This window comes from Scyliorhinus torazame, chromosome 8, assembly GCF_047496885.1.
Source record: "Scyliorhinus torazame isolate Kashiwa2021f chromosome 8, sScyTor2.1, whole genome shotgun sequence".
Classification (NCBI taxonomy): domain Eukaryota; kingdom Metazoa; phylum Chordata; class Chondrichthyes; order Carcharhiniformes; family Scyliorhinidae; genus Scyliorhinus; species Scyliorhinus torazame.
In genome coordinates this window covers 270,677,458-270,694,112 of record NC_092714.1, presented here as the reverse complement: position 1 = coordinate 270,694,112, position 16,655 = coordinate 270,677,458, and the positions used below count along the sequence as shown (strand labels likewise).

The window sequence follows — 16,655 nt, the reverse complement described above, 5'->3', positions numbered from 1 at the left end:
CTGTGGTATCAATACCATTCACCTTCGCCATCCCTGTGGTATCGATACCATTCACCTTCGCCATGCCTGTGCTAGCGATACCATTCCCACCTTCGCCATCCCTGTGCTAGCAATACCATTCACCTTCGCCATGCCTGTGGTATCGATACCATTCACCTTCGCCATCCCTGTGGTATCAATACCATTCACCTTCGCCATCCCTGTGGTATCGATACCATTCACCTTCGCCATGCCTGTGCTAGCGATACCATTCCCACCTTCGCCATCCCTGTGGTATCGATACCATTCACCTTCGCCATGCCTGTGCTAGCGATACCATTTACCTTCACCATCCCTGTGGTATTGATACCATTCACCTTCGCCATCCCTGTGGTATCGATACTATTCACCTTCGCCATGCCTGTGGTATCGATACCATTCACCTTCGCCATGCCTGTGCTAGCGATACCATTCACCTTCGTCATCCCTGTGGTATCGATACCATTCACCTTCGCCATCCCTGTGGTATCGATACCATTCACCTTTGCCATCCCTGTGCTAGCGATACCATTCACCTTCGCCATGCCTGTGGTATCGATACCATTCACCTTCGCCATCCCTGTGGTATCGATACCATTCACCTTCGCCATGCCTGTGCTAGCGATACCATTCACCTTCGCCATCCCTGTGGTATCGATACCATTCACCTTCGCCATGCCTGTGCTAGCGATACCATTCCCACCTTCGCCATCCCTGTGGTAGCGAGTTCCACGTTTTAACCACTCTCCATGTAAACATTTCTCCGGAATTCCCTATCGTATTTATTAGTGACTGTTGGATATCTATCAGCCCTAGTTCTGGTCTCCGTCACCATAGGAAATATTTTCTCCATCAGGGCAACCTTCCCTCAAAGCTTCCCCCAAAAGTGGAAACAAGTAGCAAATACTTGGTTTTAATATTTCTACTGTTCTTTTAAGGGCAAAGTGTAAGTTGTCAATTGCTTGAATTTGAACAGTGGGAAACTCTGTCTCACGTTATTGGAGGCCGACCGGCTGAATACCACGTGTTATTATCTAGATCTTCTTAAGTAACCAAAGTGTGTTTGTTTTGCTACATGTGGGAATCTTGGTGGTGTTGTAAGGATCCTTCCTCTTAATCCCTTATTTCGCCTTTCTTTATTTTTGCTGTTATCATTGTGATCCAGGGATGCTTAATGGAGAAGTGAGGAACTCAAAAGCTATAAAAGAGAAGACTGTGCTAGTCTTCAGACTGTAGAATTCAGGCTTTTCGGGAGCCAAGAGATCGGTGGGACTCGGTTCGATTGGTTGGCAGGTGGACAATGAATTGGCTAAAAGGCTGTATTCTGTCTGGTGACAGGCGGTGATGGGTCCTGCCTGAGTGGGATGATTTTCAGAGAGCCTGGGAAGCAGTTGGTGTCCTGGATGCCCAGAGGCAAAGCAGTCTTCCTGCCCCAGCCTCTTCCCACACGGCCCCTTCCTACCCAGCCCCTTCCTGCCCAGCCCCTTCCTGCCCAGCCTCTTCCCGCCAAACCCCTTCCCGCCCATCCCCTTCCCTTCCCCAGCCCCTTCCCGCCAAACCCCTTCCCACTCAACCCTTCCCTTCCCCAGCCCCTTCCCGCCCAGCCCTTTATTGCCCAGCCCCTTCCCGCCAAACCCCTTCCCGCCCATCCCCTTCCCTTCCCCAGCCCCTTCCCGCCAAACCCCTTCCCACTCAACCCCTTCCCGCCCATCCCCTTCCAGCCCTGCCCATTCCCACCCTGCCCATTCCCACCAAACCCCTTGACACTCAATCCCTTCCCGCCCATCCCCTTCCAGCCCTGCCCATTCCCACCCTGCCCGTTCCCACCAAACCCCTTCCCACTCAACCCCTTCCCGCCTCCAGCCCCTTCCCAACCTGCCCATTCCCACCACAGCCCCTTCCCGCCAAACCCCTTCCCACTCAATCCCTTCCCGCCTCCAGCCCCTTCCCACTCTGCCCGTTCCCACCTTTCCCTTTCCTCTCTCGTTAGAATACCGAAAGTTTGGTGATGAACTGATTGAGGCTTTTGAGATTGAGAAAGTAATTGACGGAGTTCCAGAGGAACACCTTCCACTAGTGGCGAGTCCGGGACAAAAGGCCACAACTTAACAGTCCCAGCCCGGCCATCCAGGAGAAAGGTTTTCTTCATACAAAGGGTGATAGGAATATGAAATTCTCTGTCAAGAATCAGTGGATGCCGTCGCTCAATTAATAATTTATTAGATTTTTTTGCCAGAATGGGGTGAGAAAGAATACGAGATAAAGTGACTGGATGGAGTTAAGACATCGGTTCGCATGATCTCATTGAGCAGTGCTACAGACCCGAGGGCTTCAATGGTCGTCTCACGTTCCTAAATTCAGTCTCATTCGCCGTGACCTTGTACACATTAAATCTCTCCAGCTTGCAGTGTGAGTATTGAAAGATTCAAGAGCATCTCACAAACCATTTTTAAAATACTGCGCCCATGTCAGCCCAAAAACTCACCCACCATGAACAAATACAAAGCAAGGGGGCGACAGGCTCTGGGAGCTGTTTCACTGTCTGGTTAAGCCCTCAGAGCTTGTTTTGGATCGATTAGTATCACAGGGTGGAACTCACAGAGTGTGACACAACACAGCTCAGGTTGCTTAACCCATTCACACCTCACCAGCCCAAAGCCTCTCCACCCACCTTGCCCTCAGAGTCTCTGATATGATGTACCTCCTCTGGTGATATGCATCACTGTAAATACACAGGGGGCTAATGCAAATACACTAAGACTAGATCAACACTAGAGGGAGCACCAGAGTCATCATGACACACAGACATTCAACCAATAGGTCAGTAAGATAGGACATGACCAATGGGCAGTCACGACACACCCAGACGTGAGACTACCACAGGGGGGCATTACACCAACCCATATAAAAGGACACAGCACATATGCTCAGTCTCTTTCCAGTGGAGACACTTAGTGAGTCCAAAGAGGGTTGATTGAAACACATCACACCCACCACGTGGATTGTAGCAGACTGGTTAGTCAGTCTGAGTAGCTATAGCAGGATTAACAGGAGGGTCGAATCCAAGTAGGAGAATTGTTAACAGTTAAATAAACGTGTTAAAGCTATCTCCAAGTCTGAACCTTCCTTTGTCAGAGTGCGCATCGAGGAAGCAGCTTGTGCTAACGTCAAGAGCAGAACAAAACACCTCCCTCATCACTAACCTGTCCTCCTGCCTGAAAACGTCAGCGAGTCAAACAGTTTCCTTCCATTGGAAAGCAATCAATAAACAGGCCAGAAAAAGCACTGAGCTCCTTCTGCTAAACGTGGATATTGGCGGAAATTTCCTGCGCCCATCGCTTTTCAGTTATTTACAATTGTACATGGCAACCACCCTTTAAAACTCATTAACTTTTTATCATGAGATTAGGATGTTAAGGGTTGGGAACTGCGTGGGTTTCCTCCGGGTGCTCCGGTTTCCTCCCACAGTCCAAAGATGTGTAGGTTAGGGGAATTGGCCATGCTAAGTTGCCATTAGTGTGCAAATAAAAGATTAAGTGGGGGTCACTGGGTTACAGGGATAGGGCAGATATGTGGGCTTGAGTAGGGTGCTCTTTGTAAGGGCTGGTGCAGATTCGACGGGCTGAATGGTCTCCTTCTGCATTGTAAATTCTATGTAAATTCTATGAACCGTCAGGTGAGTAACTGAGTTAAGGCACAGATCAGCCATGATCTCAATGAATTTCAGTGCAGACTCGATGGGCAGAATGGTCTCCTTCTGTTTCATTGACTGTGGAGTGCTGAGGATGTGAAAGGCTTCACAGAAATGCAGGATCTTTCTATCCCCAGGTGAGGCACTGGGGGATTGGGGAAAGGATAGTAACTAAATGTAGTGTTTCCAGGGAAGGGTGAGAACAACCGGGGCGAAAAAGAACCCAAACAGGCCCGAAACAACCAGCAGAGAACCCCAACATCTCCTCAATGTTAACCTCCACCGCAAGCGGCCGGGGACAATGGCCCTTGAGGACATCTCTGAACGGTCAATTAATCCGCCTGTGGCTTCTTGCCTCAGACTGAGATGTCTGTAAGCATTGCTTTGTTACTTGTATCAGCTCCGGCTCAGCTGGCAGCAGCCCTGTCTCTTGAGTCAAAAAGCTTAAGAGTTAGCTGACACTCCCGGTGCAGTGTGAGGGAGTGCGGCACTGTCAGAGGAGCTGTCTTTCAGGTGAGAATGTTAAACCCAGGCCGCGTCTGCCCTGTCAGATAAGATTATATGCACCAGCATAAGAGCAGGGGAGTCGTACCTGGTGACACCAATATTTACCATTGGAACTGGTTGTCTGGCCAACTATCTGTGTCGTTTGTGGGATCTTGTGATGCACAAATTAGCCGCCACAATTCCTGTTTTACACAATGACCCGTTCCACTATTCCCTTCGCTGTAAAGTGGTTTGGGACAGAATGAGATCATGAGAACTGCCAGCTCTTTTTTGACACGTTAATTTCCCTCCCTCCCTCACAGGGTTTGTTTCTTATTTCAATCAATGCTTTCTAACGAGAAACTAGCCTGAGTGTGACCCTGTGCTTCTCAACCTCAACCCCCCCAACCCAATCCTTGCACCCCCCCCCCCCCCGCGCCTACAGGGATCAGCTGGCTGGAACATTACCTGTATTCAGAAATCCTGATAAATCTCCAATTTCTTACTCTACTCTCTCTTTGTGCCTGTGCAGCCAGTTGAAGGTTATCGCTGTTCTTAGAAAAGTATTTATTTATATTTGGAATTGGCGAAGCATTTTCTGAAGGTTCCAGCGAAGTACTTTCGACACATTCTCGATATCCCAGTGTGGAACCAGCTCTGGTTCCCATTAGGCAGCACGTCCGACCCTTCAACAGGCCAACTCTTTTCCCCATTCATTTCGATCAGCGTAGTTTTTCCAAACTGCCGTGCACTGTTTCAACTGGGAAGGCCCCTGGTGATGTTCCCAGGGATCCTGGACTGGTTTGGGAAGAGGAACGCAAAGCGTCCTTCGATGGGAAAGGTGTTTCCTGACTGAGGGAAGTCACCATCCTGACTTTGAGCTCGACCTCACGAGCAGGATACTGGGTTTCCACAGGGCAGGATAATTATGATTGAAAGCCTGCGCCAGTATGTACGCTGTCACACATTCTTTCACATTCCACAAGTGCTTATTGTGAGAATTCAGCAACTGCTGAACCCAGATCAGAGACTGTCAGCAGGAGTTCCCTGTGTCTAAATGCTGGACATTCGTACAGACACAAACATGCCTCCAGTTGTTGTTATGCTTGTGTTGAAATCTCAATCAGGGTCAATATTTGATAAATCCAACCTCCAATCATTCATATGGTCCATTCCTACACTTCTGTCTGTCTCTTCACCTGTTGGGCCATCTCTCTCCATCTGCAACTCACCCTTCATTCACTGGGAGACAGTGTCCACCTGTCTCTCACTGCCCCTGAGACACTCTGCCCAGGGGGGGCGGTGGGGGGGCTGTGTTTTTGTGTGTGTTTGTGTTTTTGTGTGTGTTTGTGTTTTTGTGTGTGTTTGTGTTTTGTGCATGTGTTTTGTGTGAGTGTGTGTGTGTTTGCATTTGTGTGTTTTTGTGTATGTTTTTGTGTGTGCGTTTGCGTGTGTGCGTTTGTGTGTATGTTTTAGTGTGTGTGTGTGTTTTTGTGTGTGTGTTTTTGTGTGTGTGTTTTTGTGTGTTTTTATGTGTGTTTGCATGTGTGTTTTTGTGTATGTTTCTGTGTGTGCGTTTTCGTGTGTATGTTTGTGTGTGTTTGTGTTTTGTGTGTGTCTTTGTGTGTGGTTTTGTGTGTGTGTTTGTGTTTACGTGTTTTTGTGTGTGTGTGTTTGTGTGCGTGTGTGTGGGTCTGTGGGCGAGAGTGTGTGTATGAGTGTGAGAGTGTGAGTGTGAGAGTTTGTGTGTGTGTGAGTGAGAGTGTGAGTGTGTGAGTGTGAGTGTGAGTGTGTGAGTGTTTGTATGAGTGTGAGAGTGTGAGTGTGAGAGTTTGTGTGTGTGAGAGTGTGAGTGTGAGTGTGAGTGTGTGAGTGTTTGTATGAGTGTGAGAGTGTGAGAGTTTGTGTGTGTGAGAGTGTGAGTGTGAGTGTGATTCAGGAAGCTGTGTGCTTGTTCTGACCATGAGGAAAGATGCAACCTGCAGAAATGGAGTACCATCCACACCAGAGAGCTGAAGGAGCTCCAGCTGGTTCAGGCAGGAAGGATGAGGAACGTATTGGTCACCAAAATCTGTAGATAATATTGTCCAACTCCTCTCATCCCCATCATTACATCCCTATCGCCTCTGGTGACCAATTTACTGGCGGATTAATGCAGGCAGCTTCTTCTTTGCACAGAGTCTATGGGCCCAGTGGCTGATTGTGGGTGTCAGCCCTGGCGAACCTCATACAGCCTGGTACAAAGTCCCAGTCCGGGTTCAGGGCAGAACAATCATCCAGGTGGAGGAGGGCCCGCAGCCGCTAAGGTTTCCTTTGAATGTTTTACAGATACTTTGAGAGGAAACTGTGTAGACTAGGCCCTTACACACTGGAGTTTAGAATACTGAGAGGTGACCTCATTGAAACATTCTGAAAGAGTTTGACAGGCTATATAACTGAGGGGTAGCCCCCCCTCGCTGGGGAATCTACAACATGAGGTGCATCTCCCTTAGGACCAGATGAGAAATGTCTCCACTCAAACGTTCTGAATCTTTGGAAACAGATCTGTCGCTGATCTTCCATTGAATATTTACAGGTCAGGAATTGCTAGACTGCTCGACACAAAGAGAATTGAGGGATAGGGAGATAGTGGAGGAAGACACATCAGCGGTAGAAGGTCAGCCAATGTGGTTACGTAGTGGAGTAAACTCGAGCGATCAAAACCAGAAAGAGTCAAAGTGGAAAGATCCGGGGCGTGATCCACCGGCCGTGATCACCTGAAAGGCGGCACACGGCACAGCCGGCAGATGCCGGGAGATCCCTCTAGGTGCCAACCTGGCACTGCCAAGGTGCCCAAGTGGCATTTTGTGCACTGCAGGGATCGGGGTTGGGCCTGCGCCCTGAGATGCCCTGCGTGTGAAGTGGAGTGCGGGGGTGGGTGCTGTGGACCCCCTTATAGGTGAGTTGGGGCTTTCGAGGGGAATCGCAAATCGTGCCGGAGGTTCGAGAGATCAGGGCGCCATTTAAAAATGGAAACGGGACTAAGTGCGGCCTCGGAGGGGCGTTCCCCACGGTGGCCCTGAATTGAAACAGAGTTCGGAAAGAGAACGTTGTCTTTCTCAGTGCTGCGAGTGCCCGGAAACACCCGGCTAAATGAGCTTGTCATGGGCTCTGCTCCAATTTGGTTTATACAGCATCATGTTATGACAAGCAGGGCAATTAGTCAGAAGGGCATTAAGCAGAGGGGCATTAAACAAGGAGAGCATTAAACAAGGAGAGCATTAAACCAGGCGGGCTTTAAACCAGGAGAGCATTAAACCAGGAGAGCAACAAACCAGGAGAGCATTAAAGCAGGAGAACATTAAACCAGGAGAGCATTAAACCAGGAGAGCATTAAACCAGGAGGGCATTAAACCAGGAGAGCATTAAACCAGGAGAGCATTAAACCAGGAGAGCATCAAACCAGGAGAGCATTAAACCAGGAGAGTATTAAACCAGGAGAGCATTAAACCAGGAGAGCATTAAACCAGGAGAGCATCAAACCAGGAGAGCATTAAACCAGGAGAGCATTAAACCAGGAGAGTATTAAACCAGGAGAGCATTAAACCAGGAGAGCATCAAACCAGGAGAGCATTAAACCAGGAGAGCATTAAACCAGGAGAGCATCAAACCAGGAGAGCATTAAACCAGGAGAGCATTAAACCAGGAGAGCATTAAACCAGGAGAGTATTAAACCAGGAGAGCATTAAACCAAGAGGGCATTAAACCAGGAGGGCATTAAACCAGGAGAGCATTAAACCAGGAGAGCATCAAACCAGGAGAGCATTAAACCAGGAGAGTATTAAACCAGGAGAGCATTAAACCAAGAGGGCATTAAACCAGGAGGGCATTAAACCAGGAGAGCATTAAACCAGGAGAGCATCAAACCAGGAGAGCATTAAACCAGGAGAGTATTAAACCAGGAGGGCATTAAACCAGGAGAGCATTAAACCAGGAGAGCATCAAACCAGGAGAGCATTAAACCAGGAGAGCATTAAACCAGTAGAGTATTAAACCAGGAGAGCATTAAACCACATGGGCATTAAACAAGGAGAGTATTAAACCAGGAGAGCATCAATCCAGGAGAGCATCAAACCAGGAGAGCATTAAACCAGGAGAGCATTAAACCAGGAGAGCATTAAACCAGTAGAGTATTAAACCAGGAGAGCATTAAACCACATGGGCATTAAACAAGGAGAGTATTAAACCAGGAGAGCATCAATCCAGGAGAGCATCAAACTAGGAGAGCATTAAACCAGGAGAGCATTAAACCAGGAGAGCATCAATCCAGGAGAGCATCAAACCAGGAGAGCATTAAACCAGGAGAGCATTAAACCAGGAGAGCATTAAACCAGTAGAGTATTAAACCAGGAGAGCATTAAACCACATGGGCATTAAACAAGGAGAGTATTAAACCAGGAGAGCATCAATCCAGGAGAGCATCAAACTAGGAGAGCATTAAACCAGGAGAGCATTAAACCAGGAGAGCATTAAACAAGGAGAGTATTAAACCAGGAGAGCATCAATCCAGGAGAGCATCAAACCAGGAGAGCATTAAACCAGGAGAGCATTAAACCAGGAGAGCATTAAACCAGTAGAGTATTAAACCAGGAGAGCATTAAACCACATGGGCATTAAACAAGGAGAGTATTAAACCAGGAGAGCATCAATCCAGGAGAGCATCAAACTAGGAGAGCATTAAACCAGGAGAGCATTAAACCAGGAGAGTATTAAACCAGTAGAGCATTAAACCAGGAGAGCATTAAACCAGGAGGGCATTAAACCAGGAGAGCATTAAACCAGGAGAGCATTAAACCAGTAGAGCATTAAACCAGGAGGGTATTAAATCAGGTGGGTATTATAAGACGATAAGACACAGGAGCAGAATTAGGCCACTCGGCCCATCGAGTCTGCTCCGCCATTCAATCATGGCTGATATTTTCTCATCCCCATTCTCCAGCCTTTTACCCATAACCCCTGATCCCCTTATTAATCAAGAACCTATCTATCTCTGTCTTAAAGACACTCAGTGATTTGGCCTCCACAGCCTTCTGCAGCAATGAGTTCCACAGATTCACCACCATCTGGCTGAAAAATTCCTCTTCATCTCTGTTTTAAAGGTTCGTCCCTTTAGTCTGAGATGGTGTCCTCTGGTTCTAGTTTTTCCTGCAAGTGGAAACATCCTCTCCACATCCACTCTATCCAGGCCTCGCAGTATCTGTCTCCGTCTTCTGCCTCCCTCCCTTCTTAAACAGTGGTGTTACATTAGCCACCTTCCAGTCCACTGGGACCCTTCCTGCCTCCAGTGATTCCTGCAAGATCATCACTAATGCCTCCGCAATTTCCTCAGCTATCTCTTTTAGGACCCTGGAGTGTAGTCCATCCGGTCCAGGTGACTTATCCACCTTCAGACCTTTCAGTTTCCCCAGAACCTTCTCCTTAGTAATGGTCACTGTGCTCACCTCTGCCCCCTGGTTCTTCTGGAGCTCTGGCATCCCACTGGTATCTTCCACCGTGAAAACTGATGCAAAGTAACGATTCAATATGTCTGCCATTTCTTTGTTTCCTATTATTACTTCTCCAGCCACATTTTCGAGTGGTCCAATGTCTATTTTTGCCTCTCTCTTATGTTTTATATATTGAAAAAATCTCTTTCTATCTTCCTTTATATTACTAGCTAGCTTGCACTCGTACTTCATCTTCTCCCCCCTTATTGCTTTTTTAGTTATCCTCTGCTCGCTTTTAAAGGCTTCCCAATCCTCTGGTTTCCCACTAATGCTCGCCACTTTGTATGCTTTTTCTTTAGCCTTTATGCTGCCCTTGACATCCCTCGTCAGCCATGGCTGCCTTGTATGCCCCTTAGCATGTTTCCTCCTCCTTGGGATGAATGTCTTTTGTGCCACCCTAATAACCCCCAAAAACTCCTACCATTGCTGTTCCACTGTCTTCCCTGCTAGGCTCCTTCTCCAATCAACTCTGGTCAGCTCCTCCCTCATGTCTTTGTAGTTATCCTTATTTAATTGTAATACCGTTACATCTGATTGCAGCTTCTCCCTGGAGGGGTGATCAGCAAGGGGGCTCAATGAGGGATTAGGGACGGTTGTTGTGGGTCGTCGGTTGTGGGGGTGGTAGCCTGGTGGAGTGAGGATGAAGTCAGAGGGTGGAGAATCATAGAATTTACAATGCAGAAGGAGGCCATTCAACCAATCGAGTCTGCACCGGCCCTTGGAAAGAGCACCCAATTTAAACCCACACTTCCACCCTATCCCCATTACCCAGTAACCCCACCCAACATTTTGGGACACTAAGGGCAATTTATCATGGTCAATCCGCCTAACCTGCACATCTTTGGACTGTGGGAGGAAACCGGAGCACCCGGAGGAAACTCACGCAGACACTTGGAGTACGTGCAGACTCCGCACAGACAGTGACCCAAGCCGGAATCGAACCTGGGACCCTGGAGCTGTGAAGCAACAGTGCTAACCACTGTGCTACCGTGCTGGCAATAGTGGGGTGCAGGGGGCAGACTGGAGGTCCCGTGGTGGGGTATTCGGGCGATGGGGAACAGTTGGGGGATCCTGTGGGGGTTGTGGGGAAGATGGGGGTGGGTTGTGGGGCATAGTTGTGGGGAGCTGGTCTGCAGATAGTCAGGTGGTCATGGGGGGGTCACATGAAGTGTCAGAGGGTTTGGGGGAGTCCATTTGGGAGGGGGGGGGGCGTTGTCAGTTACAAGTTCAAAATGGTTTTCATTTGTCTAATGTTTCTGGGTAACTATTGCTGTCAGCCAGTCCACCGTTTGTCATTTATATTGGAGTTTCAGATGGTCCCCAGTACAGGGAAGTTTCCCACCTGAACTTCATGGATTGTTGTCATGTGCCCCTCTATATATGGGCTTGAGGGCAGGTGGGTGGGAGAAGCGCGCCCAGCATATCTTCCGGGTCCTCACCCCCCCTGTGATGTCTCAGGGTGCAGAGGTTATGGGCTACAAACAGCTTCCGAGAGAGAGAGAGAGAGAGAGAGAGAGAGACGGACTGACTGATCGCCCCTGAAACTGTTGCCTTAAATAAGTTTGATAGAATTGGGAGCAGTCAGGGAAATCTCTTCGAGCACAGTTACAATGTCACCTCAACCCAGGGTGCAGGTTAAACATCTCACCCTCGCTGGAGTGAGCTGAGGGTGACACAGATGCACCACCACCCTCCCTCCCACACATATACAGACATTCCCAACCAAAAGAAAGTGTCAATTTTCCTCCTCAAACTTGCCCTGAGTAAACTCCCTGCGCTGGACTCCCGTTCCTGAGGCTAAGTGCCGATGCGAATAGAGAATCCGCGGAAGTCTCACGGCAGGAAAATCGGCGCGAACCCCTCACCGATTCCTGTACCAGTCAGGGGCTAGCTCCGGTGCCCCGTGAAACTCCCGCGGATTGCACCGAAAACGGGCAGAGAATGGCCGGGTCCCGACCCGCGCATGCGCAGGGCTGCCAACCTGCACCGGTCGCGCCATAAAACATGGCGGCAGCTGTGCGTGGACCCTAACCCTCCAACCGCAACCCCACAGCGCACCCTCTGGCCCCCCCCCCACCAGTCCCCCCAGCCCTAGCAGAAGCCTCCCTGGCCAGCGGTATGGATCCCGGCCGAGTGTGGCGGCGCTGGACACTGTCCGCAGCTGGCACGATGGGTTCCTGACCGCTGGGACCACACGTGGCCGCACCATCGGCATCTCGGGATTGGAGCACTGCGGTTGGGCCGCCTGATGACCGCCAACGCGCTGAAACAGCGCGCAGCGTGCATCACGCTGACGCCAGATTGGAGAGGGCGGAGCATGGACGACTGGCGTCAAACCAGCGGCACTCCCGATTCCAGCGTCGGTGTCCATTCTCCGCCCGATCGCCGATCACAATTCCAGCGTCGGTATCCATTCTCCGCCCGATCGCCAATCACAATTCCAGCGTCGGTGTCCATTCTCCGCCCGATCGCCAATCACAATTCCAGCGTCGGTGTCCATTCTCTGCCTGATCGCCAATCACAATTCCAGCGTCAGTATCCATTCTCCGCCCGATCGCCGATCACAATTCCAGCGTCGGTGTCCATTCTCTGCCTGATCGCCGATCACAATTCCAGCGTCGGTATCCATTCTCCGCCCGATCGCCAATCACAATTCCAGCGTCAGTATCCATTCTCCGCCCGATCGCCGATCACAATTCCAGCGTCAGTATCCATTCTCCGCCCGATCGCCAATCACAATTCCAGCGTCGGTGTCCATTCTCCGCCCGATCGCCAATCACAATTCCAGCGTCGGTATCCATTCTCCGCCCGATCGCCGATCACAATTCCAGCGTCGGTATCCATTCTCCGCCCGATCGCCGATCACAATTCCAGCGTCAGTATCCATTCTCCGCCCGATCGCCAATCACAATTCCAGCGTCCGTATCCATTCTCCGCCCGATCGCCGATCACAATTCCAGCGTCCGTATCCATTCTCTGCCTGATCACCGATCACAATTCCAGCGTCGGTATCCATTCTCCGCCTGATCGCTGATCACAATTCTAGTGTCAGTATCCATTCTCCGCCCGATCGCCGATCACAATTCCAGCGTCCGTATCCATTCTCTGCCTGATCACCGATCACAATTCCAGCGTCGGTGTCCATTCTCCGCCCGATCGCCAATCACAATTCCAGCGTCGGTATCCATTCTCCGCCCGATCGCCGATCACAATTCCAGCGTCGGTGTCCATTCTCCGCCTGATCGCCGATCGCAATTCTAGTGTCAGTATCCATTCTCCGCCCGATCGCCGATCACAATTTCAGTGTCGGGCTACGAAGAATCCAGCCCAGGGTCTCCACCACCTTTCCTGACTGTAATATTCCAATCGGACAATGAGTGGTTGTAGTCCCACAGATCCTGGGTATGTGGGGACACTTTGTTACGTTACTGGGCTAATCATAGAACATAGAACATAGAAAATACAGCACAGAACAGGCCCTTCGGCCCACGATGTTGTGCCGAACCTTTGTCCTAGATTAATCATAGATTATCATTGAATTTACAGTGCAGAAGGAGGCCATTCGGCCCTTTGAGTCTGCACCGGCTCTTGGAAAGAGCACCCTACCCAAACTCAACACCTCCACCCAACACCAAGGGCAATTTTGGACTCCGTCATGAATTTAATCCCAGCACAGCAAGTCTGACTGTTTGAATTAAGTTTGTTAAAACAATCTTCCCAGTAAAAGTGGCCATGAAACTATCACAGTGTCAATAAAAAAAGAAACTGTTGCATTTAAATAGCATCTTTCACAACCACCAGACCTCCCAAAGTGCTTTCCAGACAATTTGAAAGTCACTATTAGGAAACACGCTACCACGAGCAACACCATGACGATGAGTATTTTCAGTCTTGATTGCAGTATAAGTATCGGCAGGGATACTGGGGAGAACTCTTCGAAACTCTTCCAAATAGTTAGTGCCATGGGATCTTCGACAGCCACCTTCGAGAGCAGACTGAGGTAAACACCTCTGGCGGATTCTCCGTTTCTGCGGCTAAGTGCCGACTCCAAAGGGTTCCGTGGAGTTCCACGACAGAAAAATCAGCGCCACCCCCGCACCGATTCCGCTACCGGTGAGGGGCTAGCACCGACCCCGGTGGAACACCCGCGTGCCCGTCCACCCCGACCCACAGCTCACCTCCTGGCCATGCCCCACTCCTCCCCCCAGCCCTGGCAGAAGCCCCCAGCCAGGGGCACGGCTCTCGGTGCAGTATGACAGTGCTGGACACTGTCCGCACGCCCTCTCTCTCTCTCTCTGCAGCCGCCACGCCAGGCTCACGACCGCTGAGACCACACGTGGCCGGCTAATGATATTCAAACGGGGTTGCGACTGCGCGCGGCACACGTCTCGATGATACCGATTTGGAGGGGGCGGAGCATCGCGACCCGCGTCAAATCGGCGCCTGTCACGATTTCGCCGTCGGGGGCCATTCTCTGCCCGATCGCCGTTCCCGACTGCGGTGTCGGGCAACGGAGAATTCCGTCCCTCGTCTCAAAGGCGGCACCTCTGACAGTGCTGCACTCCCACAGTCCTGCAGTGCACCTCACCACTCTCACCCAGTCTGGATTTATATGTGACTCCAGTCCCACACCGACATGGTTAACCCGCAAGCCCCTTGAACATATCAAACCCCCACAAGCAGTAACAAGGCCATCACCGCACAGGCTGCAGCAGTTCAAGAAAGCCAATCACTACCTCCTCACCAGTGACACCCTCCTGCCTGGAATGAATGAATCGGGAAATAGTGGCTGTTCACCTTACCTTCTGCAGCCACTGGGTGTTGTTCTCTGTGGCTGTCTCCAGATGGCGGAGTTTCTGGAGGGAGGTATCAGTCTCACTGGGTGGGGCATCCCGCTGGAGGGCATTGTTGTCACGCTGCTCCATGCCAGCTCTGCAGTGGCCGGGGTCCGGCAGGACGAAGGTGTAGCTGCACCGCCCATGCTGGACGCGGTGGTAGTGCCCACGGGAACTGTCTGCTATTCGACGCTGCCCGCTGGAGCCTGCCAGGCTGGCTGACGCCCAGAGTAAATTCACAGCAAGAACCAGCATCCACATGCTGCCCATTGGCTCACCTGCTCCCCCTCTCCGACCTCTAGCCCCTGCACAAGGGCCCTCTTTGAATGCTGCGTCTATCGCTGATTTACCTCCACCTGTGCCCTCCTAACCACCTTCACAAGCAAATCTGAGCCAGGTGTGGACACTGCAAGTTACTGAGACTCTCCCTAGAGTTGCAGCTACGCTGGTTCTACAAGATGATTGTCAAAAAATTTAGCTTGCATTGCATTTAATCTCTCTCCCTCTCTCTGCTTCCCTCTCTCCCTCTGTCTGTCACACTCTCTCTGTTACTCTCTCTTTGCCTTTGTCTCTCACTTTCTCTACCTGTCTCTCCCTCTCTCCCTCTTTTCCCCTTTGTCTTTCCCTCTCTCTGCTTCTCTTATTCTTGCTCCCTCTTTCTCTCCTCTGTTTCTATCAATCCCCGTTGTCTGTCTCTCACTCTGTCTCTCTCTCTCACTGTCTCTCTTCCACTCTCACATTCTTGCTCTGTCTCTCTCTCCCTCTGCCTGTCTGTCTCACTCTCTGTCTCTGTGTAACAGTCACGGTCAATCCTCGAGTGAAATTGAGGAAAGCCAGTCTATGAGCAGCATAAAAAGCTCCCCTATGATTTTTCAAAGTTTTCCTCCTGTTGCCAGTGGAGTGGGAGTCGAGTTACAAGATTGATTGGAAGTTTGAGCAAAAGAATGCACAGTCCCCTATCACATCGCGACTCACAAACAACATAAAGTGAGGAGAAGACGGGGGTAACATCACAACCGGCTGCTTATTTGTCAATCAAAAGTTCAACAAGACAAGGGAAAGTTACATCGGATTGCCTCCTGAAGCTCAGCAGCGGGAGAGGATTTTCCCAAACATCAATCATTTGGATAGAGCCCAGATGCAGGGGCAGTGATTAGCAGAGTGAAATTAATGACTGTTTGACTTCTTTGTATAGTTCAATCCTTTTCAGCTGACATTTAACTCCTAATTCTGAGTATTGTCTGCCTGCCTACTGTGCTGCATTGGTGATTTCTTCTTTACACTTCTGTGTTGTCCAGGATGATAGACTCTACTTGTGGTCAAGGCCGGCTCCCATCGCATCGGACTGTGCCCGGGAAATGGGGAAGGAATTGAATTGTGCGATCGAGAGTGAATTTCACTCATTAGCTGTTCCTTGGCCATTTCAGTGAAGCTATAAAGAAACATTTGCATTTGTAGAGCATTGTTCCTGATCTCCTGACCTCCCAAAGCACTTTACAGCCAAGGAAATGTTTTGCAATGTGGTTACTGACACAGCTGATGAACTGAGGCAGCTAATTTACACACAGCACAATCCCACAAACAGCAATGTGCTAATGGGCAGATGACCGGATCCAGTGTGTACACCGAGAGGTAAATATCGCTGAGCATAACCCCTCCCCTCATCTTCAAAATATTCCAAGGCAACTTTCAAATCTTTCTGAGAGGCCCAATGCCTCATTTAAAAGACAGCACTGCCAACAGAGCAGCTCTCCCTCAGTACTGACCCTCTGACAGTGCAGCTCTCCCTCAGTACTGACCCTCTGACAGTGCAGCATTCCCTCAGTACTGATCCTCTGACAGTGCGGCACTCCCTCAGTACTGACCCTCTGACAGTGCAGCTCTCCCTCAGTACTGACCCTCTGACAGTGCAGCATTCCCTCAGTACTGATCCTCTGACAGAGCAGCGCTCCCTCAGTACTGACCCTAAGGCAGTGCGGCACTCCCTCAGTACTGACCCTCTGACAGTGCAGTACTCCCTCAGTACTGACCCTCTGACAGTGCAGCACTCCCTCAGTACTGATCCTCTGACAGTGCAGCACTCCCTCAGTACTGACCCTC

The 16,655-nt window shown here is 50.2% G+C and overlaps 1 protein-coding gene across 1 annotated transcript in view; it reads right to left on the bottom strand.

The window, feature by feature from the left end:
* Window positions 1-15,590, bottom strand: part of angpt4 (angiopoietin 4) — a 162,782-nt gene extending 147,192 nt beyond the window's left edge. Inside the window, exon 1 of the mRNA XM_072515312.1 lies at window positions 14,523-15,590. Within this exon, the coding sequence (XP_072371413.1) occupies window positions 14,523-14,825 (303 nt within the window). The 5' untranslated portion in view covers window positions 14,826-15,590. The remainder of the gene's footprint in view (window positions 1-14,522) is intronic.
* Window positions 15,591-16,655: the final 1,065 nt, after the last annotated feature.